This window comes from Panicum virgatum, chromosome 7K, assembly GCF_016808335.1.
Source record: "Panicum virgatum strain AP13 chromosome 7K, P.virgatum_v5, whole genome shotgun sequence".
NCBI classification, from domain to species: Eukaryota; Viridiplantae; Streptophyta; class Magnoliopsida; order Poales; family Poaceae; genus Panicum; species Panicum virgatum.
Genome location: NC_053142.1, coordinates 39,048,135 through 39,070,969, shown reverse-complemented (window position 1 = coordinate 39,070,969; position 22,835 = coordinate 39,048,135). Strand labels below are relative to the sequence as shown.

General features: G+C 46.4%; 2 protein-coding genes across 4 annotated transcripts; both read right to left on the bottom strand.

Annotated features, from left to right (window-relative positions):
• Window positions 1-2,278: 2,278 nt before the first annotated feature.
• LOC120642370 lies at window positions 2,279-10,119 on the bottom strand. Its single transcript, XM_039918857.1, has 18 exons — window positions 9,505-10,119; window positions 9,316-9,374; window positions 9,078-9,159; window positions 8,777-8,844; window positions 8,490-8,559; window positions 7,947-8,028; window positions 7,010-7,074; window positions 5,697-6,749; window positions 5,555-5,617; window positions 5,390-5,436; window positions 5,256-5,301; window positions 5,091-5,170; window positions 4,750-4,866; window positions 4,198-4,279; window positions 3,311-3,436; window positions 3,111-3,191; window positions 2,905-3,030; window positions 2,279-2,785 (listed from the first exon to the last, which is right to left on the bottom strand). The coding sequence occupies exons 1-18, from the start codon at window positions 10,102-10,104 to the stop codon at window positions 2,720-2,722; spliced, it is 2,913 nt and encodes a 970-aa protein (XP_039774791.1). The 5' UTR covers window positions 10,105-10,119; the 3' UTR covers window positions 2,279-2,719.
• A 34-nt stretch (window positions 10,120-10,153) lies between these two features.
• LOC120642384 (receptor-like serine/threonine-protein kinase ALE2) lies at window positions 10,154-14,655 on the bottom strand. 3 transcript variants are annotated; one of them, XM_039918889.1, is made up of 9 exons: window positions 14,417-14,655; window positions 13,570-13,695; window positions 13,326-13,415; window positions 13,068-13,223; window positions 12,852-12,968; window positions 12,522-12,770; window positions 11,603-11,986; window positions 11,185-11,425; window positions 10,154-11,017 (listed from the first exon to the last, which is right to left on the bottom strand). In XM_039918889.1, exons 1-9 carry the CDS (start codon window positions 14,460-14,462, stop codon window positions 10,330-10,332), a joined length of 2,097 nt encoding a protein of 698 aa, XP_039774823.1. In that variant the 5' UTR covers window positions 14,463-14,655; the 3' UTR covers window positions 10,154-10,329. The 3 variants fall into 3 exon arrangements, with proteins under 3 accessions (XP_039774823.1, XP_039774821.1, XP_039774822.1); XM_039918887.1 differs by having other exon boundaries at window positions 12,852-13,223; XM_039918888.1 differs by having other exon boundaries at window positions 12,852-13,223; window positions 13,570-13,692.
• Window positions 14,656-22,835: the final 8,180 nt, after the last annotated feature.

Sequence of the window (22,835 nt, the reverse complement as noted above, 5' to 3'; positions counted from 1 at the left end):
CGCGTGCCGCACCTTGCGTTCGGCGTCGGACCGCGCCACCGCGACAACCTCCACCTTGCGCTCCGGCGACGGCGCTGGCCGGGCCGCCTCATCGTGGCGAATCGGCCGGCTTCCGCTTCACCGGCTCTGCTCCCTACCCTTCTTCGCCGGATCTCACCTGCGGTCGCCGGCGCGGCGGCCCCGGCGCCGGGGAGTTCGTGTGCTGCGGCTGGCTGGTGCTCTGCTTCTGGCCGTTCGTGAGGGGGCTCGTCGGCAAGGGGAGCTACGGGATCCCATGGAGCGTCAGGGATAAAGGCCGCTCTGCTCGTGGCCGCACGAGGAATTAAACACGCGTGCGGCTTGGCTTGGCTTGGCTCCTCTGAAGTTCTGATCAGAACTGACGATGGTCGATGGGGCTGGTAAAAGAAGCTGAAACCATTTGATTTGAGAAACATGCCTGAAATTCCTTCCATTCATCAGTGCCACAGCAGGTTTTGCATCAGATTGTACTTGCATGATTTGTACAGAATTCTTGCATGGCCGCCATTTCCAGAGATCGAGCGGAGGCCGGAGAAGGCAGAACTGGGCCCAGCGATCCACTGACGCAAAAGCCCAGGGACTTATTGGCCCTGTTTGGGGGGAGCTTGAGCTTCTCCAAAAGCTCTACTTGGAAAAGCTCAGGTTAATTCTCTAGGAAGCTGTTTTTCACAGAAGCTAACAAGGCCTGTTTGGGGGAGATTATGGGTGTCGGCCGTCACTGTGGGAGCACGGCGCGAGGGAGGAGCTCCAGCAGACGGCGGCTCGGCGCAGACGCCATCCGCCCGCAGTCCTGCCCCCGCGTCGCGTGAGCCCGTCCGCCCTAGCGTGCAGCCCCGCCTCCACCGCCGCGGCCCTCGGCACCCGCCGGCCGCAGGCGGATCCCGCACACCGCCGGCGGGGGAGAGAGCTCCGGTCGGTAGGAGCGCGAGCCGAGGGGAGTGACAGCGGCGGCCCGCGCTGAGGGGAGGAACGGCGGCAGCTGATGCGGAGGGGAGGAGGGGCCAGCGGCCAGCGCGAGAATGAGGAGGGGGCGATCGGTTTAAGTGGAAAAGCTCGGGAAGCTCCTCCCAGCGAGCTTGTTCGCTTGTAGTGTAACGGGAGGCTTTTGCAGCTTCTTATCGCTTGAAGAAGCTGGTTCGTTTGGCGGAGCTTCTCGCTTTTTCAACTGGTTGGAGTAGCAAAAGCTGTAGGAAGCTAAAACAAACAGGGCCATTATCCTAAGCGAAACCATTTCCTCTTGATTGGTTTCCCTGTAGTTTAATCCCACACTGGAGTGCCAGTGAGGCGCCGCCGAGCTGAAATGGGCGGCCATGCGAGTGCCAGACGTGCCCCATGAAGGCACACTCACAGCACGAGGACGTAGCTCGTGTGTTGGTGGCACGGTGCGTGGCATGCGCACGTAGCAATCTTAAAATTGGAGGTCAAGCAAGACAGCCACTATCCATCCAATAGGCGCGTGACACGTGCGCCTGGCAAACTCTTTTTTTTCTTAATTTTGCTAGCTGCTATAACAAAATCTCTTCTCCGTCACGAAGTTCTGGATTTCGTTTTGTCCCGTGCAGGAGGGGGGAGTGCCGTCGGGCACACGGGGGCCTCCGGTTGACCGCGCCGTGCGGCATGTCAGGGACTCATGGGCATGGCAAGCGATCGATCTCCCTTGGGGAATTCAAGTATTTTAGTGGCCTTTTTGCAAATACAGTTTTGCGACCCGCAGCGGCCACGACCTCGCCATGGCTGTCTCCGGTGGTCACCCCAAGCTCGCCTCCAGGCCCCGCCCGCCCATCAATTTGGGATGCGGGCGCCAGAAATGCTCTGGGTTCATCGCCACAAGCCCAAGACCATCCCGACATTATTGGCGTTGTCAGGTGAAAGGCTGAACTCGGCGAGCAAGCTCACCAGTCACCATGGTGCGCGACGTGCCCTGGGATACGGCGCGGTCAAGTCCTCGGCGTCGGCGAGGACGCCGTCACGCCGTCGCGGTCCGACGCCGACCGCAATGAACGTGTACCGCATGCGCCGCGGCGTGCTATGAGGTGGCAGTGGCACGGCACGGAACCCGCCGAGATCGCCGGCGGCGTGCTCTGAGCCGGCCGGCATGCGATGCGATCTGTGCGCGTCGACCCATCAGCTTCGGAGGCAGGGGCGCAGGGCGGTGTCTGAGCGCTGGACCTACACGCAACCAGACACATCCAAACAGCTCGTCCTTGCATCACCTGCGACGTCGCACAAGTAGCTCCACCCCATTGACCAGCACAGAAGATAATGGAGATTGAGCTGGAAACCAGCTTATATTTGTTTAAATCCTCTCTCAAGTGTCTTCCACCTTTTCCTAGACTTTGTACATCATATAATACATCAGAATGTTGTACTAGTTACAACATCTAAAGATAGCTCGCTCAAAAATCTCTGCCAGTAGCCACAGTGCTACCTGCTACCAGTATCCACCAGTGAACCGGCTTACACCTTACCCTTTTCACTATCCTCTAAGTGGTAACTCTAGATGAATTGGCATATAAACTGTACATTGAAATGCTTAAAAGGGACGGCAGTCATATGATGTGCATGTTTGGATGGAGAAGAGTGAGGATCGGACATGCCATGGCACCTCCGTAGCTCATACAATACAATGTCCCTCCTTCAGAACTGTAGTCGTTGCGAGCAAACAAGATCCCGGATGTTGAACTGTCCGATTTTACTAGGATCATGCTGTCAATTGGCGGGATTCATCATTTGCACTGTCAGCCACTTGATACCTCGATCTCACATTCTGCACAATTTAATTGTGATTTAGTGTTATCTGGCCTTGAGGAGCTTTTGACACAATGTGATATCATAAAAGCAGATCTAGTTTTCAATCATCAGAAAAACGTAGAGGGTGTTAGAAACCTCGAGAAGTGTGACGTAGTAAAAGTCTTCCATGTGCTGCATAAGGGCCGAACCATCCCTGATTGAGCGGAGTAGATTTATTTCTGTTTGCAGTAGTTTCTCCACAAGTTGCTTCTCTCCTTTCATCTGCAGCGAATTATAAGCCCAGTTAGTGAGAACAATGTGAGCAATAACATTCTAGTAACAGACAGAGGCAAGAAACCCACAAATTCAGTAACAATAACATCCGGTGTGTACTCCCCTATCACGTCACCTTGGTCTTCATCATCTAATACTCCATTGTTTACCTGTGCCACATACAAATACAGTTCTATGATTTAGTTGACAACTGGGGGATCTGGGATACCCAATCATCAACATTATTAGAACATGTTTGGCTCAAGATAGGATAGATAAACTACATTACCAGTGCATCTTTCGAATCACCAAATTTGAGATACACTGGTGCTTCCACATGGCAATAGCCCATAAGACGTGGTACTGTCGGAATGATATCTCGGTGATTGACAATTCTCCAACTATCCTTTACTTTCTGCAAAATAATCCAAAAAAATTCAAAAATAAAAATGTTGCGGTTGCTTTTGATTTTCTAGTTCACAGATCATTGCAATTAAATTCCATAAACAGCATCGGAGTTACAACTTAAACCATAATGTTATATACATGGATTCCAGCTAACAGGCTTCACCGATGGAAACACCAAAATTATACACATAAGATTTGCTGTCAACTAGATGTGATTCTGGAATTTGGTTTGGCATGGGTGTAGGCATATCTTATCTAGGAGTTCAATACCACCATACTGCATGAGGATAAGAACATTTTACTATCTTGTTTCCCAATACCAAATGAATGCGTTGGATTATTCCTGCTTCCTTTTTTTTATCATTTTATATATCTTACCTTCACTCTCCATCCAGACAAAGGGTTGGCAGTATTTTGTATGTCCTCTGTAATAATATTTCTATGAAGCTTACCAGACACTTGATGTTGCAATATTTCAAATTAAAACTAGATAGGTACTTGATATTCATATTCAATACGAACTTAACCAACATTTTTTGTCCAATATATAAAGGACAGAAAGAAGATTAAATAATTATGCCAGTACATAAAAAGATTAAGTTGCTCAAAGTTCACATTCATTTCCACAACTCCAAAATAAAATGACTTAACTGACCCTTATTCCATACCAGGAAATATATTATGTCAAGAAGAATATTATCATTCTCAGTTGCACTTTATCAAGTATTCCGTTTCTAAATCAAAGTTAGTAAATGGTCTTAAATTTACCGCATTGTAGACTTCTGCAAATCTTCTATTTCCCACTCTAGGGGAGCCAAAGTTGTACATTGTCACAAATATGACACCATTCCTATACAAAGGTGACATGAAACATATGAACACATTAATATTGAAAAACGTGTAGCAAAATAGTAGAAAACCATAACAGAAATTGTTGAGAGTTGCCAACTGCAGAAGTAGAGTTATACGTACATAAATTATTGGTGAGCTATGTTGACGGTTTTATAACAGAATCATATACAGATATGAAGTTAAACCATTAATGATGTTCTTTGAATTGAATGAAGTGCCAGTGCAACAAACCATTTATTAGAATGACAGTATCCTGACACTCTTTCTTCATTATGAAGGCAAACACTATCTAGAGGAAGATCAGTTAAAAAAGGACCTATCCAAGTTCATCTGACCTTTTTTTAGGTTTACCACACGTTAATGCTTGACTTTTTACCTCTTTCCACATAACGTGGATCAAATGATGGCATATGGTGTCTGTGAAATGACAAGATCATAGATTTAGATCAAGCCAAAATTCTAACTTACTTGGCCATTTGACTTGATGAAAGCTCAAGAGCAAGAAGGGTTGCTAGTGCTCCACCTAAACTGTGTCCAGTTACATATACATGCCACCTAGGTATATTTTCTGCATCTTCTTCATCCCTACAGTGGAATAGTGAGATATTTTGTGAATATAAAGTTTGAGATAGTTACTTGATGGAGCTTTATATGCACTAAACGTAGAAGCATCCAAGTTTCGAATCCAACGGTTGCTTTTTCAGCAATAGTTTTGTGAGATAAAGCCAAAATTCCTTGTGGATAATGAGAACATGCTATGGAAGGTTGAAATGAATTTCCCCGCTTCATATTACATTATAATTACTTACTGGTATCCTACAGCATATCTGATAAGAGCCATGATCCTATTCCTAACAGAGTCATATGCTCCTAAGAATCCACTGTGAACCTAATACATGGTATAAGAACATGTCAGTTAGCATAACATGTGAACAAGCACATAATAAAGAGAAGGAAGAGAGTAGATGACTAACTTGAATTTCTTGTTTAAAATCACCACCAAGCCTCTCAGGGTTTAGTCTGCATCAGGGTGAAAACATGTGCCAAGGGAACATTCAATTTAAAATGGGGAAAAAATACTTCTACAGTAGTACTTCTTAAGTCTTACCCAGCAGGTACCAGCATTAAGTCAGTTCTCAAATCCTTCCACCTTGACTAGGTAGGTATGTAGAAACGAATGCAAGGCAAAGTGAATAAGATGGGATACATTACAAGTATCAAGTGAATTTTCTATTAATAACAAACCCAAACAAGGCTTTCTGTTAATGCGTACTTGTTCAGTTCCTCGGAAGGCAACAACTAGCCTTCTTCGCGAAGAATCACGCCAAATGGCAACCTGAACACATTTGTTCATATAATCTACCAACATGAGTATATGGAACAACAAACTCATTGATATCACAACAATAACTCACTTGTGTATCTGTCGAAACGTTGTCAAGAAAACATATCTTTTCAAAATCTGATTTGATGAAACTATTACGTCCCAGTGAGGTGGCAAGCATAGCCCATGCCTCCATGGCAGTCTCTGCACTTGCAAACAGATACCTCATATCCTCTGCTTTCTGTGCATCAACGGATAGTTTGGTAGATGTAACAGCACTATCCTTATCAATAGAGTCTTCAGCTGCAGCAACTTCTTGTTCTACGATCATATCATCTTTCCTGTTTGTCTCATTTATTGTTACTGAATTGTTATCATGAGGTGAGAGGTTTTTTGAAAGTATCATTAGAGCACCTAGTATATTCTCTGTTTGAGACAATACATCACGAGATACTTTATTGATGTCCAGAAAGGAAGATTGCTCCTTCTCCTCCTTGCTTGTCAATGCTCCATTTTCAATGACAGCACCAACTGCATCTTCAGGAGCTGTTTCACTGCCATCACTAGTTGAAGTATCTGCAGTTGCCAATCCAGATTCTAAATATTTCTGTTCAGCAATTTCGCGTGATTGTAGACCAAGTGAACTTAATAGGTCAAATCCATCCAATTTCTTGACCTCAGGAAGAGAAAATCCAAAGTTTTGTAGAACATTTTGATTGAGCACATTATTCAAAGCTCTCCAGAAGTATTCATCTGATTCCTTCATATCTGACAATGAACTTCCTGCACTGTTAACAGCAGCAGCAGGAGATTGGCCCTCACAGTGAGAATCTGAACTATCTCCAGAATCAATATTCTGATGTTGAAGCTCATTTGATTCAACTGGGTTATCCTGGGACTCTTCAACACTTTCAGAGACCTCAACTCCACTTTCCAAAGATGGTGGTTTTGGAAGGTAGGTGTAAGTGAAAGAACTTAGTTGCCCAAATGCGGACTGAACAAACTGACTTGCATTTATACTTTCAGATCCAAGGACTGTTCTAAGAGCAGATCCCAGGCTGCTCTTCACAAGGAAGTCAGATACAAAGGGTATTCTCCACCATTGTTTCTCACGCTCAATATCATCATAACTCTTGTATTTGACCTGAAGCATTATACATCAAACTTAGATCACCAATTAGAATGAAACACCAATATTACAAATGTTCAACACCATCAACGAACTTAATATTGCTACCAGTTTATAGGAACATATTGATAGAAGGATTAAAAAAGGAAAAAGAAAAAGAATGATAATTAAGGATTCTACTGCTTCTTCCCTCATCTGGGAGGCAAGGATCGGTTGTTAGAGCATGCACCTCGTGCTCTGCTCAATGACCAAGAAAAAATATGCAAGGGTCTTACCTCTATCTCAATAGCTCCACCACCACCAAGGCCTTCTAATTCAACAGTAACATCATGATTATTTCCTAAAAAGGAACAAGGGCACTATAAGCTTTCTACAAAGAGCAAGACGAAAAAATGTGTTCACATCAAAGATTAAGGAGAACACCTGGTTGCACTCTAAGCAACTTTTTACATCAGTACTTGCAATGAAAATCGAATTAAGAGACAAGAAAGCTACCAACCTACAGATAGTGCTTTCATTTTGACCAAACTGACACAACTGAACATAGTTTCAGCAAGACATTGTTTAACTTACTACTGTTTATGGATATTAGCAAATAGTCTTTGCTATTACAATAACAAATGCAAAGGTCACTTGAAGCAAAACTCAGAAGAACATCTTTTGAAATAGAGTTAAGTGGAGATGAATAAGCAATATGACTTTGGTCACTACGCCCTGTATGATTTTCAACAGGGTGCACATAGATTTAGATCTGAAAGATTACACGGTTGAGAAACATGTGATTGGGGAGTTTCCCTATAATTAAGAAAACAATAGTTGTTGTTAGATAATATATCAGAAATCCCAGTGCAGATGGTAAATTGCATCTTTGAGATTCACTAAAATGGGTGTAATTGGAAGGTTCGGCCGCATTTGGACTGAATCAAGCTTATTGTAAATCACTATTTTGTTCTCTGATGTAACACCACAATCATAAATAATAGAAGCAACCTGTTCATTTTCTCAAACTTTATCAGCTTCCTATTATTGTGGGTCAATACCATCCTGTTTCACCATCAATTTGGCCAGGATTCTGTACAGACCAGTCCCACTGAGAGGAATAAGGAAACCAGTATTCATAACCTATTGGGAATGGGCTAAAATAATCTTTGATATAATAAAGGAAATACCAGAGGGGAGAGATTGCTAATTTTTGTTAATACAGAGAATTACCATCACAAAGTGATTCAAGGTACAATCCAGCATTTCCCATGCGTTTGTGTGGGGTAACAAGGTTTGCATCCCAAGCTGCAACCTATTGTAGAATATTGTACCACATGCCAAAAGGCACAAAAATCATTCATAGCAGCACCAAGATATGGCAAAGTAAGTGACTAAAATAAAAATTAAATATGCACAAAATTATATGGTTGATACAAAATTATATGCACAAAATTCTTATCCGCTTTTTTTTAGTCGACAAAAACAATCTTCAACATGTATTCTGGACTTCTGAAAATCACAGAAATACATTTCAGTACATTGGATATTTGACGTAAATGCTGCTAATTCATCTTAAGTTTCAGGGGAGTGATGTACCCAACATTCTACGCAGTTTATAAGACCTGGATCAAGCTTAATATCACTACAAGGCTACGGGACCAAGATAGTCGACAGATTAATGGGACCAAGGAGAAATGGTTAACAAGAGTACAAAAGACACAAGTAAAATGATTGGACCAAAATGGGGACCATGAAGTTACAACTTCTTGATACCTGAAGCAGATTTTCTCGAGATTTCCTAATGTTAAATGTGAAGCTTTCATTCCATGTTGGCTCCTTCGACCTACGATGATCAATTACTGTTTACTGAAATCACATTCTGCAGCAATGATGCAAAAGACTAGAATTTTCTAGTTTTCTCAAGGAAATTACCCACCAGTTGAGTATTCTCAAATGAAATAAAAAGGCTATGATATATATTGCATAAACTATCTTAGTTTGCATAAAGAGAGCTGAGCACTCCCAGCCCAGCATACAATGAAAAGGTATAAGTAACTCACGCCCATTTAATGTTGCTTTTTGCAGTTTGGCCATTCAGTTGTAGAATTACATAAGGATCACTTGTACCCTGCAATCAAAGGAATTAGGAGAGTGGAATTGTTAGAGTCAAAGAAGAGAGCTTTGAGTAACAGTTGCAAAGAAAAAGGTAAAACATATTGCTAATCCATCCAAAGAAACAAGGTACTTTTCATAATAAGCAGCAAATGAGCAAATAGCGTCGATACATGCGAGAGAGAAAAATAGCATCGGTAAAACAAATGGTGAGTATTCAGTGGCATAAGCTATTAGGAATCATCGTACCCATGGATCCATTGCAGGAAGATTTATGCCTTTCTTCAGCTTCACAACTAACTGTCCATCATATACTTCACGGAGAAACACGCTGCAACAGTTGAAGCATCATTCATCACAACATTTACAGTGACAGCAACAGCACATTCAGAAATCTCATTCCTATTGATTAACACCACACTACCACAGCCAGAAGTTCTCAACAAATAGTTCAAGCTCTATAAGGAAGGGTAAACACACTACTCACTCGGATAGGAACACTGTCTGACAGTCCGCCGCATCGGTCTCGCGCCAGCCCACATCTGCCTGCCAAATACGACGACCAATTGAACTGTGACATGTAAGCTAATCCATGCCGCTTGCCTCCACAAGCTTGAAGGGCTAGTGCAGTTCGTGGATGGGGGCGGGTAGGCCATGAGGGGAGCAAGGGGCTCACCGGTGGGCTGGTGTAGGCTTCGAACGCGAACCCGGCGAGCACGACGGCGAGGTTGAGGTCGAACGGCGGCCGCCGCGGCCCGTCCTCCTCCACCACCAATCCCTCCCCAGCGCTCTCTGAATCGGGCTGCACAGCGGAAGGCTGGCCTCCGGCGCACCTTCCCCTCAGCCCCGCCCATCTCCTTCGCCTTCCCCTCCTCGTGCACCAGCACCGCCACAGCACCGCCCTGCAGCCCGCCAGCGAGCGCGCGGGGAGGAAGGCGGCCGGCGTGACGCGGCACGCACTTGCGGGAGCACTGGTTGAGGCCATTATGGTCCGGCGGTTGCCGCCGTCTCCCCTGGGTTCGCTTCCGCCGTCGCTTCCGGCCGTGACGAAGGAAGAAGAGAAGCGAGCAGGCGCTAGTCTGTTCCAGTGGTGGTGGGGGGAAGTTGGAAGGCGCGCCACGTTTGCGATGAAACCGTTCCAGCTCTCGGTGCCTGCTAGTTGGGCCCCCACGGCGCTATCAGATTGGGCCCAGTTTCCGCCGAGCGACCGTGTCAGTATCGCAATCTCGCCGGTTGTCAGGATGCTAATCCTGACGGCCTCGACTGTGTTCAGCATCCTCGACTTCTCGCTCGTCTATGTTAAAAGTTGCTTGGAGTTTAGCATCTATGGGCCAAAATGCATCGACTACACATTAGAGGATCAGAGCGATGTGTTCTTGGCAACAGGCACCAAAATCTCATCAAGCAGCAGCAGCAGCTGTACAATTCTCGATCGAGACAAGAAACGCGAGGCAGGCATGCCATTGCCCGCCGCGGCAATCTGCGGGATGGTCGCCGCCGGCTACATCAAGTCGCCTTCGACGCTGCCGTCGTCCGAGGGCCGGCCGTGCTCGCTCATGCTCCCCCGCAGCCTGTAGAAGCTGAGCCTCCCCTTGGCGCGCAGCGGGCCGGACCAGTCGTACATGGCCAGGGACTCGATCTTGTCCAGCACGGCGCTCGACGCCGACCGCGGCCTCCGCTCGTCCGCGGCGCCGCCGGCGGGGTCCGAGCCGTAGCCCAGGGGGAGCGCCGCCGCCGGGCCCGGCGTGGTGGGGTCGTCGTTCCACGTGCTCCTGCTGCCGTCGTGCCAGGGGGACTCCTCCGTCGCGCCGCCGCCCAAGGACCCGCTGCAGGTCTCGTCGCCGGCCCCGGCCCCGCCGCCGTGGATCAGCTTCAGCGCCTGGACGACCTCGCCCATGAACGGCCGCTGCGAGGCCTCGACGTGCACGCACATGGACGCGATGGCCGCCGCCTTGGCCAGCTTCTCGAAGTCGTAGCCCGCCGGCAGCGACGGGTCCACCAGCCGCTGCAGGCCTTCCCGGGTGGTCAGGAGCGGGCGCGCCCAGGTGACCAGGTTCTCGGATCCCGGTGGCTGGGTCATGTCCACGGGCTTCCGGCCTGACAGCAGCTCGAGGAGCACCACACCGTAGCTGTAGACGTCACTCTTGACGAGCAGATGCCCCGTCATCGCATACTCTGGGGCAACGTACCTGAAAAGCATGGAAACAAATGAATCAAAATGCTGTAAACAAAAGAAAATTGTATAAATCGTTCAAACGATAATAAAGAGTTAATTATACTCAGAATCATTAAAATTGCTTTCAAGAATTACATGATGGCACTTGGGGAATAATAGTAGTTGTAGTGGAGGTCTTACCCGAAAGTTCCCATGACCTGAGTAGAAATATGATCCATCCCATCTGATGCTTCCTTTGCCAGCCCAAAATCAGCAACCTTGGGGGTGAAATCATTTTCCAATAGAACATTGCTAGCCTTGAAATCCCTGTGAATGACATGGGGATTTGCATCCTCGTGCAGATAGGCTAGTCCCCTTGCAGCGCCAAGGGCTATTTTTATTCTAGTGTCAAAATCAAGCGGACCATATATTTTATCCGAGCCTGAAATATATAAAAAACATAATACAAGAATAAGTTGTTATTATTATGCACTTACAAAAAAATGTTTGAGCGTGATGTTCAGGCTTGCTAATCCAAGGTTCTTAATTTATGCAAGTAAGATGCTATGAAAATCACTATGGTTTTTTTTAAAGAAGAAATCACTATGGTTTCACATACCATGTAGATGAGATTCAACACTTCCATTTGGAACAAGCTCAAATACCAAGCACCTCGTGCTCCTTTCAATGCATATACCAATAAGCTTGACAAGATTGCGGTGATGCAAGCGACTTAGCATCTCAACCTCCGCAATGAACTCGCGATCTCTGTTTTGATGTTTCCTTGTGAGCAATTTGACAGCAACCTCAACACCATCTTCAATTATGCCGCGATAAACCCGTCCATAACCCCCTTCACCTATTATTTTGCTGAAGCTGAAGTTTTCCGTGGCCTTCTCAAGCTCAGTTATTGTAAATGTCTTAACGCTGGATGGGCAAGTTCCTATCGTTGAGGCAAATGATGCTGTCGAGCTGCTTGTACCCGAGAATGATGACCTCATACCTGAAACAGAAAAAAAATAGATTACGTTACAAATTCAAGGGGAACTCATATTCTAAATGAGGATGTTTTATGGCCCCTGATATATAGTTGTTCAAGGAATTAAAGCAAGATCATAGAAGAGCCCTTAGTGTTCAAGTCATTGCTCTTTGCTTACTAGCTATTAGCTTAGTAACTAGTGATAACATTATTGTGCCACAACATATTTCAATACATGACAAACCAAAGTATCAATAGTGCCTCCATTGGACCAAGATTGAAGTAACAGGAATGAATAAGAAATTTTAACACTCAATGTCGAGCACTATTTGGTTAGTGTGAATTTTCCTGGAAATGGGAGACGACAGCCCAGGTGTCTGCATCACCTGACCCAGATTCTAATTCTGGGTGCAGGAGTCTGAGGAGAGGAAAGCACCACTGTATAGAAACAAGGCCAAGGGTTAACATGTAATTTGCATCTTAATTATTCAACATGCAAATGACTATGGTGCAGCACAACAGAGGTGTAGTATATTGTACCAATTGTCATGAAAATTACCTCCTTTTCTGGTGATGGACGAACTTGAAATAGGGCCAGTAGCATGAGATTTTTTTAATCCTTTAAATCTCCAAGCGATGCCAATGGCAAAGCACATCAAAACAAAAACCACAGCTGACAGAGAAATTATGGCAATCACTTTAGAGTTAATCTTATGATGGCTTCTATTGTGTATATTTGCACCAAAAGGGTCCTCATTGCTGCTTACTGGACCCAAGGATCCAGGAATAGGTACCAAAGAAGGAAGGCCTGCAATATATGTATGATTAAATAAAGCAAACAACAAAAACCATCACAGAAAGCTAGTGGTGTGAATGTATCAGTATTCACCTGGATAATGAACATATGTAGCAACATAGGCACCAAAAATGGATGAGTTTATTGGCACCTTCTTTTGCAAAAATCTGTTGCTAATCAGTAAGGCTGAAGTCCTATCAAACTTCTGACCTAGGGGCACCAAATCAATGGTTACCGTTGTCTTTTCAGGATCCTGAAGACTACTCCCAGCACCCATTATCCGAACTTGGCTCTGTTTCAGGAATGTACCTGCTGCAACCTCGATTTCTAACTCATCGATTCTCGGAAATAACTGATATGGTGCCACACCAAGGTCAAGCTGAATTTGCATAGGATATACACAACCACAAGGTGAACTGATTGGAGTCGACGTAAGCGGAGCGGAACAAATTGTTCCACTGCAATCTGTCAAAATTCAGGCATGGACATGTCTTATTATTGCTATTTTCTTCTGTAATAGGCAAGAAAATGTGCAGTCTCTGGTGGACAAATGAGAAAGTTAGAAACCTTGTCTTTCTGATGATGCCGAAGAAGGTGGTGGGGAAGCATGATGCCTTTTTCTGTGATGCCTATGCACTGGGGGAGCAATAATGGGGCCTGAGAATCAAAAGGAACAATGATTTGTATGAAGAATGCTTAACGGAACAAGTAGCTAAAGTGGAAGGGTATATGGTGAGAATTGTATTTGCTCGTTACACCTATGTTAGTGTTACTATTCATGTCTACGAATCTCAAGAGTTTTTCTACTTACCATGGGGTTGAGGAGAAGGGGCTGGGCCTGGGGCTAGGGCAGGAAAGCGATGCTGATGGGTTCTACTCAAGAATCCAAATAAGTATGCCGTAATACTTGTTGAGCTTGAAGTTCCGAGTTGCACTGCTAGGATATTCCAACAAGAAACAATTAACCCAGACAATGCATATAAGTATGGCAATATCAAAATAAAGAACTCGCGCTAGTGCGCTACAATACAACTAAAATATATAAAAAAAGTGCTTCATGCACTGCGAATTGGGTTTTTGGTACCGGCATTTGGAGCTGTACAGTCTATCAGTTAATCAACGCGGATTGTGATGACGATTGACAGCTCTAGCAAGAAGAATGAAGAAGAAGAACCCTTGAGGAGCCCAAAACCCTCGCCAACCACCGAAGTCTAAAAATTTCAGGTTTGATACAATCATACAAGTAGCAAAAAATGCCGCACCCGCATCACAGCCCCTGTTTTATTCAGGCACGTGGAGAAGCGTGCGGGGAATCACCCCGGCGCCAGTGCGAAAAAAATCAAAGCGCAGAATTTTTTCAGAAGAAATCGCAACTTCTGCATGCTATAAGCCTGAGCCGACTCAAGGGAGAGCCGTGATTCAGATGCGCTCCGACGAATCACGAGAGCACAGCTCCATTAAGCGAAAAGGAAGAACCATCTTTTGCCCCGCTCATACGCAGGGGGAACTTGGCGCGCACGCCACGCCCCGCGGCTCCTCCCCGGCGATCCCGCCGCGAGAGCGCAAGCCAGGCTAGAATTCCCCCCGGCATTGCAGCCCGAACTCGAGAAGACGCAACGCACGGCGAAGAAATAAGGAAAGCGCCCCCAAGGACGTACCGGAGACAGAGAGGAGGAAGAGCAGCGCCGCCCCCCGCGGCGGCATCTCGGGACGCCGCGGCCGGGGCGGGCGTCGCGGTGGGGAGAGCCGGGCTCAGGGCGACGCCGCCATGTGGGCCCCGGGCGGGGGGATCACAGCCGAGCAAGCCCGCCTCCTTCCTCGCGCTCTGCTTCGGCTGCCCCTGCTGCTGCTGCTCAAGTTTCTTCCTTTTTTTTTTTCCTTCCCTCGGAGTCCTTTTTGGTTCTTGGCATTGAAGTGAGTCGCTGGTCCCGAGGGATCATTAATTGGCGGGTGGAGATACACCGAGGAGCCCTTATGTTTTTTAATATTATTTTTCCCCCGGGGCGCAGGCTGAGTTGTCTATTGAGTGTCAGCCAGAATTCTCTTTTGGTAATTTTTTATGTTTTGAAACAATTTTGGTAAGTGTTTTTGGAAATTTTTTATGCGACAGTCTTAGCACCAAATTTCGTATTTGCCACTAATTCTTTCTTTGGATTGAACCATGTTCTCCTAGCTTAACTTTCTCTTTCTAAAAAAAATAAACAGAGCCCATATATATGACATCTACGGTCCACGTACTGGTCAAATGCCCTCCAAGTCGGGCCTCTGTGTTTCCAAAACAAAACTTTCTTATGCTTATATATAGATATCTATTGTTTGAGAGGCAATTTTGAAAATATGTAGCAGTAATATTGAGGATATTTTTATTGTTTAGAGGTCATGGCACAGCTTGAGCTAGTGTTGGTGATGGTGCAGGTGCTATCTCCTAGGAGATTATGACGCTATTGTGGACCTAGAGCAAAACAACAATTTTTTCACGGGAGGCGAACAAAAACAGCGGTGCGCTGCCCGTGCGGAACTGATCTGATCTTGCTGCCAGCCAACGCGGCGCTAGACTTAAGAAGAGTGAGCTTAAAGGAAGAGCATAAAGGCTCAGGCCCACCTCGTCCGTTGCAAGCCCGCCGAAGAACATAAAGCTCGTAGACTTTTTAGTTACACCAAAATGTAGTGATAAGAATGTCCTGTGCCGGAAAAGAGATTTAGAAGCCTTCATGGGAGTCATTTAGAGCAATTCCAGCGGCAGTCTCTAAACCAGACCTTCTAAATGTTAAATGAGGTTGTCTATATTTTCTAGGACCTTTTAAATTTGTTTTAACTCTAGCAATAGCCCTCAATTCTAACTCAATAGAAGTCTTTCTAGAGACATCTAGAAATAGAGGGTGGAGAAAGAAATTTGGAGGCATTCTCAAAATAGGGAGTACAATAAAGAGTCGCATCGTTTTAGCTTAACTTCTAAACTTAAAAACTTAAGATAGAGTTGCACCGTTCAAAAAGTTCATGATAGAGTTGCACTCACCATCTTGCTCCCTCTCGTCATAATAAATGTTGGTTTAAATGGTAATAAGATGGCATGCTTGTTAAACCTCATGTTTTTTAATATATTCACTCCATTAAAATATGTAAGATGCAGTTTTTAAAGGTTACTTTGATAGTTGTTTTCTCTAATATATTAAATAGCGGGCTATAGGATTTAGCGATAACCCGTTATAGCGTGCTTTTTCTACTGTAGTAGGCAGAGCGGCAACTCCATGAAACCACTATAGCACACTATTTTAAACATTGGTTTTCTCACAAAATTCATCGTCTATAGACACAAAATCAAGACAATAGTGTGAGCGTGTTTTGCAATATGAATCTTATTAAATAATTACATGCATCAGACCTAATTTTTTTTGAACGGTAATAGGACGTAAGTATAACTTGGTTTACATGTTGGTTTTTTCCCAAAACAATAAAAAAACTTAGGAAAAAGTCCATTTTTGACTATCCAACTATCACCCTAGTTCGATTTTGGCCATCAAACTTCAAAACCGGGTATTCTTGACCATCAAACTATTCAAAACTGTTTATATTTGGTCATTTGGCTGTTTTGAAGGGTGGTTCTGCTGATGTGGACGACACGCGGCAGTGGGGCCCACATGTCAGCTTCTTTTCCTCTTTTCTCTTTCCTCCCTTCTCTTTCCTCTTTCTCTCCCTTTCTCTGCTTCGGGGGGCGACAAGCTGACATGTGAGCCCCACTGCCATGTGTCGTCCACATCAGCAAAACCACACTTCAAAATAGTCAAATGGTCAAATGTAAACGGTTTTGATAGTTCGATGGTCAAGAATACTCGGTTTTGGAGTTTGATGGCCAAAGTCCAACTCGGGTGATAGTTGAATGGTCAAAAATTGACTTTTTCCTTAAACTTAATTCGGTTTCAAAGACAAAACTTCATTTCTAAACTAATATCAATTTGGATTATTGGTGAAGAACTTGAATTATCAACTCTAAAATGCCAACGCTCATATACACGTATGCCTTCACAAGATGCTTATCACGGAATGAATAACGCTATTTTACTTTTTTTTTGAATAAATCCAGAAATAAACCTGTGGGCATGATCCACGTAGTGCATTCTGCAAGGAACCTAATCAACTCAACTGCAGCCAGTTTGTAATCATCAAGTGTTTTTCAAGCACCGTGCATGCATTTGTTTTAGATCGGTATACACCGGCTGGCTTGATGAACCGTTGACCGTCCAGGTCCAGGCAAGAAGCCCATGAAGCCATGAAGAACATGGCTTGTACTCCCTGGTCTCGTCTTGCTGCATCTGAAAGGAAGCAACAGTAAAAAGCTCGCATCTCTTCGGGTGGAAGACGGCGGCCCGTCCATGGCCGGCCGGTCGGGTAGCCACCCAATAACTATGAGTTAACCTTAGAAGGCAGGGTTCCTTCCATTCATTCCATACTCCGGTGGTTGTTTTGCTCGCTGTGCTGCTTTTTTTTGCTCTACAGGACTACGACCACGCCCCCGGTAGAACATATTAAACGCGCTCTCGATGGAGTGGGGTAGCAGCAGTACGGCCGCCGCTGTCGTGCGCCGGTCAGGGAGGCACTCATCGCTTGCGCCGGCGACAAAACTCGATGGCGCCTACGCCGCCGGCCGGTGGGGTTAGCGGTGGTGGTTGCGACGGGGAAAAGGCTACGCGGGTCGCGCGCTGATGCTCTATAGCTCTACCACGCATGTTTGGTGCGAGTGATTCGACGAGTTCAGTCCCGTCTCATCCTAAAGGGACGACACGGCAATTCCTCGCACTACCGATCGATTCCATGTCCGCGGTGGTGCCTGTTTGAGGTCGCAAGTAGTGGCACAAGCTACACATTGCTGCAACCATCATCGACCCTGATGAATTTCCCATCGCAAGTTGGCAACTCAAGCGTCAGCTCCCTCTCACGCTATCCATGAGAGTATGTGAGACCGTGAAGCAGAGGAGGAGTAACATTCTGGCATTACGCATCATAACCACGTCCACTTCAACCGCAACCACCGAACTCTCTACAGGACAAGGCTAGGCTTTTCTCTTCTTCTTCTCCTTTTTTCCGAAAGACAAGACTAGGCTTTCAATGAAGCCGTTTGGTTTGTACGTGTTATTAGTTTCTACAAATTTTTTTTGCATGCATGGAGTATTAAATAAAGTCTATTTACAAAACTTCTTCAGAGATGGGTGCAACTTTTCGCGACGAATTTAATAACAGTAATTAATCGATGATTGGCTACAGTGATGCTACAGTAATCATCCTAGTACGAATTCCTAGCGCAGTAATTCTGGAGTTAGTTTTTTAAACTGACATTATTTAACACCCCTAATTATTGGTCAAAGTTGCTATAGTTTGTAGCATAGCGCAAACCAAACAAGACCAATACTCTTCGATGGCCCTATTTGGTTTGTGCTATGCTAGGATTTGTATCAACTTAGACTGCTAATTAGAGGTATTAAATTAAGTTAGTTTTCAAAACCAACTTCAGAATCCCTGCGCTAGGAACCCTGAATAATTTAATGAGACATTTGACCGCATGATTAGAGAATATTTACTGTAGCATCACTGTAGCCAATTATCGATTAATTACCGTCGATTTGTTACGAAAAATTACATTCATCCTTAAAATAGTTTTACAAAAAAACTTCATTTAGTACTTTATACATGCGAAATTTTTTTTCGGAAAAAATCGTGTGCTAGATCAACCAAACAAGGCCGATGTCTTGATAGCCTGCCTGATCAGTGATCCGAGTATCAGACCGCTGCCATCGAGATGCATGCATGTAGTAAATGGTCTTGATTAGGCACGAGCGCGGCGTCATGTGAGGCATTTATCGTTGGCTCGTTGCAGAGGCGACAAGGAACAACTTTGTTTTTTCCTTCCCATTTTTCGTTTCTTTAATTTTACCAGCCTAGACGCCTAGTGCCAGAAGGCAGGAGTTGACCACCTGTGGTGTGGGCGTGGCATCCCCATCCCAGGCGAAAACAGTAGTATTCTGCACTGCAGCAGCTTCCTTGGCTGACCAGGGCGGCCAGGAGCGGCCAGGAGCGGGTAGGAATACTGTGGAACAGCTGGTTCACGCATCCGCACTCGTCTTCCAGGCCGGTGGCGTGGATGCGAGCGATTCATGTGACGACAGCATGGTCGGCTATTGCCGCCGCCGAGCGTGTACGACGACGAGATCGTGGGTAGGAGTACAAACTAGAATAAGGGTGCGTTATTAAACACAAATTTTTTTTGCAACGGAATCTTACTAATTTGAAGTACTAAATGAAGTCTATTTACAAAACTTTTTATATAGATGGGTTGTAAATCGCGAGACGAATCTAATGATGCTAATTAATCCATGATTAATTAATAATTAGCTGATGGTTACTGTAGCATCAATGTTGCAAATCATGGATTATGTAGGCTCGTTAGATTCGTCTCGCGATTTACAGCCCATGTAAAAAGTTTTGTAAATAGACTTCATTTAGTACTCCATGCATGTGTCGAAACATTTGATGTGATGTTTTTTTTTTGCGTTTACGAAGTTTATGGGATGAGAACTAAACATGGTCTAATATACGTCGTAGTAGCATGATGGAACTTATCTAGACTGTCTTTGAGTGCTGTACCAGTTTTTAGTCCAGCTTTTGTGCCTATACGTGTACCAATCTTATACGTATTCACTTGTACCGATGAATACAACTGAGCTGGCATCGGGGAGGTTGCCGGGGGGGAGGGGGCATGTTCGGTGAGCTGCGGTTCAAAATTTGAAAGCCAGATCTAGAGGGGGGAGTACCGACGAGTGGCGGTGCACCAGCGGCGGGGCTCATCCGGTTCCTGAACCCACAGGTACCGGTCATGTACCCCGGCGCCTCCGCCGGCCAAGGGCTGGCCGCTGTAGTTGGCGGCGAGGGAGCGTGGGTGGCGCAAGCAGAGTGGTCGCCGTCGTGCCGTCGATGGCTGAAGCCGTGAGTGAGTGCGACTTAGCGCCGGCGCGAGTCGAAGCTACGGGCGGGAGCACACACTGACCTGCAGCTGCCGTGCTTGGGCCGCCGTGGGCGGGCAGATGGCGGCAAGTCGCGGCGGCACGGGCGGGCGAACCGCGGTGAGGCGGGGCCGCGCGGGCGCACGCGTTGGCCTCCGACCACCACGCCTAGGCCGCCGTGGGCGGGCAGACAACGGCGAGCCACGGCGGCACGGGCGGGCGCGCAGTGACAAGGCGCGGGCAGGCGGACGGCGGCGCTGGCGGGCGAGCAGCGGCGAGGCAGCGCCACGCGGGCCGGCGGGTATGCGGGTAGGCGCCGGCGAGCGGCGGGGGCACGGCGGGCGAACAGCAGCGTGGCAACGCGCCCGCACCTCGACTCCGTCCTCAGCTTCGGCGACGCCCTGCCGCCCCCGGTTGGGGATGAGCCCGCCTCCTCCGACGCCGGCAGCGACTACGACGAGGGCGAGTTCAAGTTCTTCACCGCCGCGCATGCGCTCAGCCTGTCACAGCCCAGGAAAAAAAAGAAGAAAGAAAAAGAAAGAAAATAAAAATCCCCGCCGGGCTCACCCGTTAGCCTCCCCTTCCCTCCCTTCTCTCTGTTCCGCTCGGCGCCACGCGCACGCGTCGCCCGTCGCCGGCGTTCATCCTCGTGAGACGCGCCATGTGCCGGCCATCCTCGCGTGCCGTGCTGTGCCTTCACTCTTCCCCTCGCCCTCTAGCTCCCGTGCCCGACCGACCCCCTTTCTTCCCGCAAACCCTAGCTCCTTCCTCCCTCCATTGCCGTCGCCGCCCGAGCTCCTTGCCGCCGTCGATTTGCCGCCCTCGGTGAGTGCCGCGCCGATTCCTTGCGCAGAGAGCATCTTCCCCCTTCCCTCGCTCGATTTCCCTCCTTACCCGGCCTTCTCCCTTGCTGCACAGGGCCGCCACCGCTCGCCTTCGCCGCGCCGCCGCCCCTGCTCGCCGCGCCGCCCCTCCACCGCCGTTCCCCGCCATCCAAGTAGCCGGTGAGGCTCGCCGCCTCCTTCTCTTCACTGTACGCACCTCCCCTTCCCCGCTCCAGCCTCGTCCCGCCGCGCCGCTGTCCGCCGGCGCCGCCGCGTTGTGCACGCCGCGCGCGCGGGCCGCACCGTGGGCGCGACCAGGCGCAGGGTCAAGGCAGGCCTTGGCCTTGACCGGCCTGGTGGTGCCGTCCGGTCCCCTGGGCCCACCTGTCGGTGGCCGGGGTGGCTGCCCTCGGGTGCACCTAGCATTTTGCTAAGGTTTTTCTAGGTTTAGTATTTCTGCAATCTTGTAAAATCCATAGAAATTCATGTGTAGCTCAAAAAATTGTGAAACTTGTTTTGTTGGATTCCCCTAGCTGAGATCTACTCAAGAAAAATATTGTTTTGCATGTTACTTTGCTGTAGATTTATCTATAGTTTTAATTTGTAAAAGTGAGTTTAATGCTTATTTATTTGTGTACTGCTTGAAAAATTCCAAACCAAATTTTTTTAGACTCCTTGTCAGGTTTATTTTCCAGTAGTGCAACTTACTCATGTGTTTCCTTGATGTTGTTTAGGGTTTCATTTCGATTTCGTGCTTGCTTTCCAAAATGTGGTTTAATATAGAACGTTTTGCTGGAAAGTGAGAAAATAGTAAAACCAGCTTTGTTAGCCTTGTGTTCCTGCCTAGTTTCCATGATAATTTTCTTGTATTTGTTTAGATAAGTTTGCATGCCTTTCCCGATTTATCTTGCTTAGAGTAGCTGAAAATTGATCTATTTATGATTAGTTTTAGGAAAATGATTTTACTGCAAAACCAATTTTCGTGAGTTCCTTGTATTGTTCCCTGCATGCTCAATTATTTCCATAATTTATGCTTGCTGTTAAGTTCATTTTTTAATTCTTGCATCGCATTCATGCATTTTAGTGACCGAACCGCCGGAGGTCGAACCCGTGGAACCCGCCGAGTCCGTGGAGCCTGAGCCTGGAGTCCCGTTCGTGGTTGAGTCTGAAGTTAACCCAGGCAAGCAGCTAAGCATATTCCTTGCTCCTATTTAATCTGATTTAGTTTAGCTATCTCACCGGGTAATGTTGGGTTATATAGATTATGTATGTATTGCATGCTTGTACCTACCTTTGATGCATTATCCTTCCTTGAGTTGTTCAACCATGTCCTTGCCACACAGTAGTCAGTTACTCACTTAAACTTGACTAGATGCTTAGCCCTGCTTAGAATACTATATTACTCGCTAGACAGGATTGGTTTGGAGGATCACTTTTACCATGTACCCTTGATCACACTGGTTCGGTTGGGTTGTTAAGAGTTTGGTAGTATCAAGATTCGAGCGGAATGGTAGGGCCTAGTGAATGGAGTCACATGGGCATAGTCCGCTTGGATCGTTTAAGGACCGTCCGTGGATGACGTCGGCTTTGAGCACCTTTCCGTGATACCACATATCTAATATAATGGTACGGATAAACCAATTACCTTCCTTGACTTGATCATTGATGTACAGTCCTAGATACGTGGCCAAGGGCTATGCAGAGAGGCTTAGAGGTGTCCCCGGGTGGACCTATGAGTAGGAAAGTTTAGAGATGTCCCCGGTAGAAACTAAGTCTCTACACGTAAGCTAGGTGTGAGGATTTCAATGATCGAGCCATGTTGGAAATGGTTGACGCGAGTACCCCTTGTCCAACTCTGGCCGATTGGTTGAGTCGCATGGTCCTTGCGTCGTGTGGGTAAAGTAGTACACCCTTGCAAGGTTATAATCAATTCGAATTGCCGCGCTCTCGGTTATGAGCAAGCTCTTTGTCCGTTGAACTCTTCGTAGAAAGTTCCGGTTATGATGGAAATGGTTCATGGCACCTCTGTGCCTCATTATTTTTGTATACTCTTAATGTACTAAAATTGTTGGGGGGTTTGGGTAAGATTAATTAATTCTGATAGATGGTAGTGTAGAGAGCTAATGCTTATGCAATAATTACTTAACCTTAAAGCTTTTACTTGAGTTATTGCATGATCCTTGCATATGTAATCGCGTAAGTCTTACGAGTACCTTTTGTACTCAGGTTGCTTTCTAAACCTAGTTGCAGGTGAGCCCGAA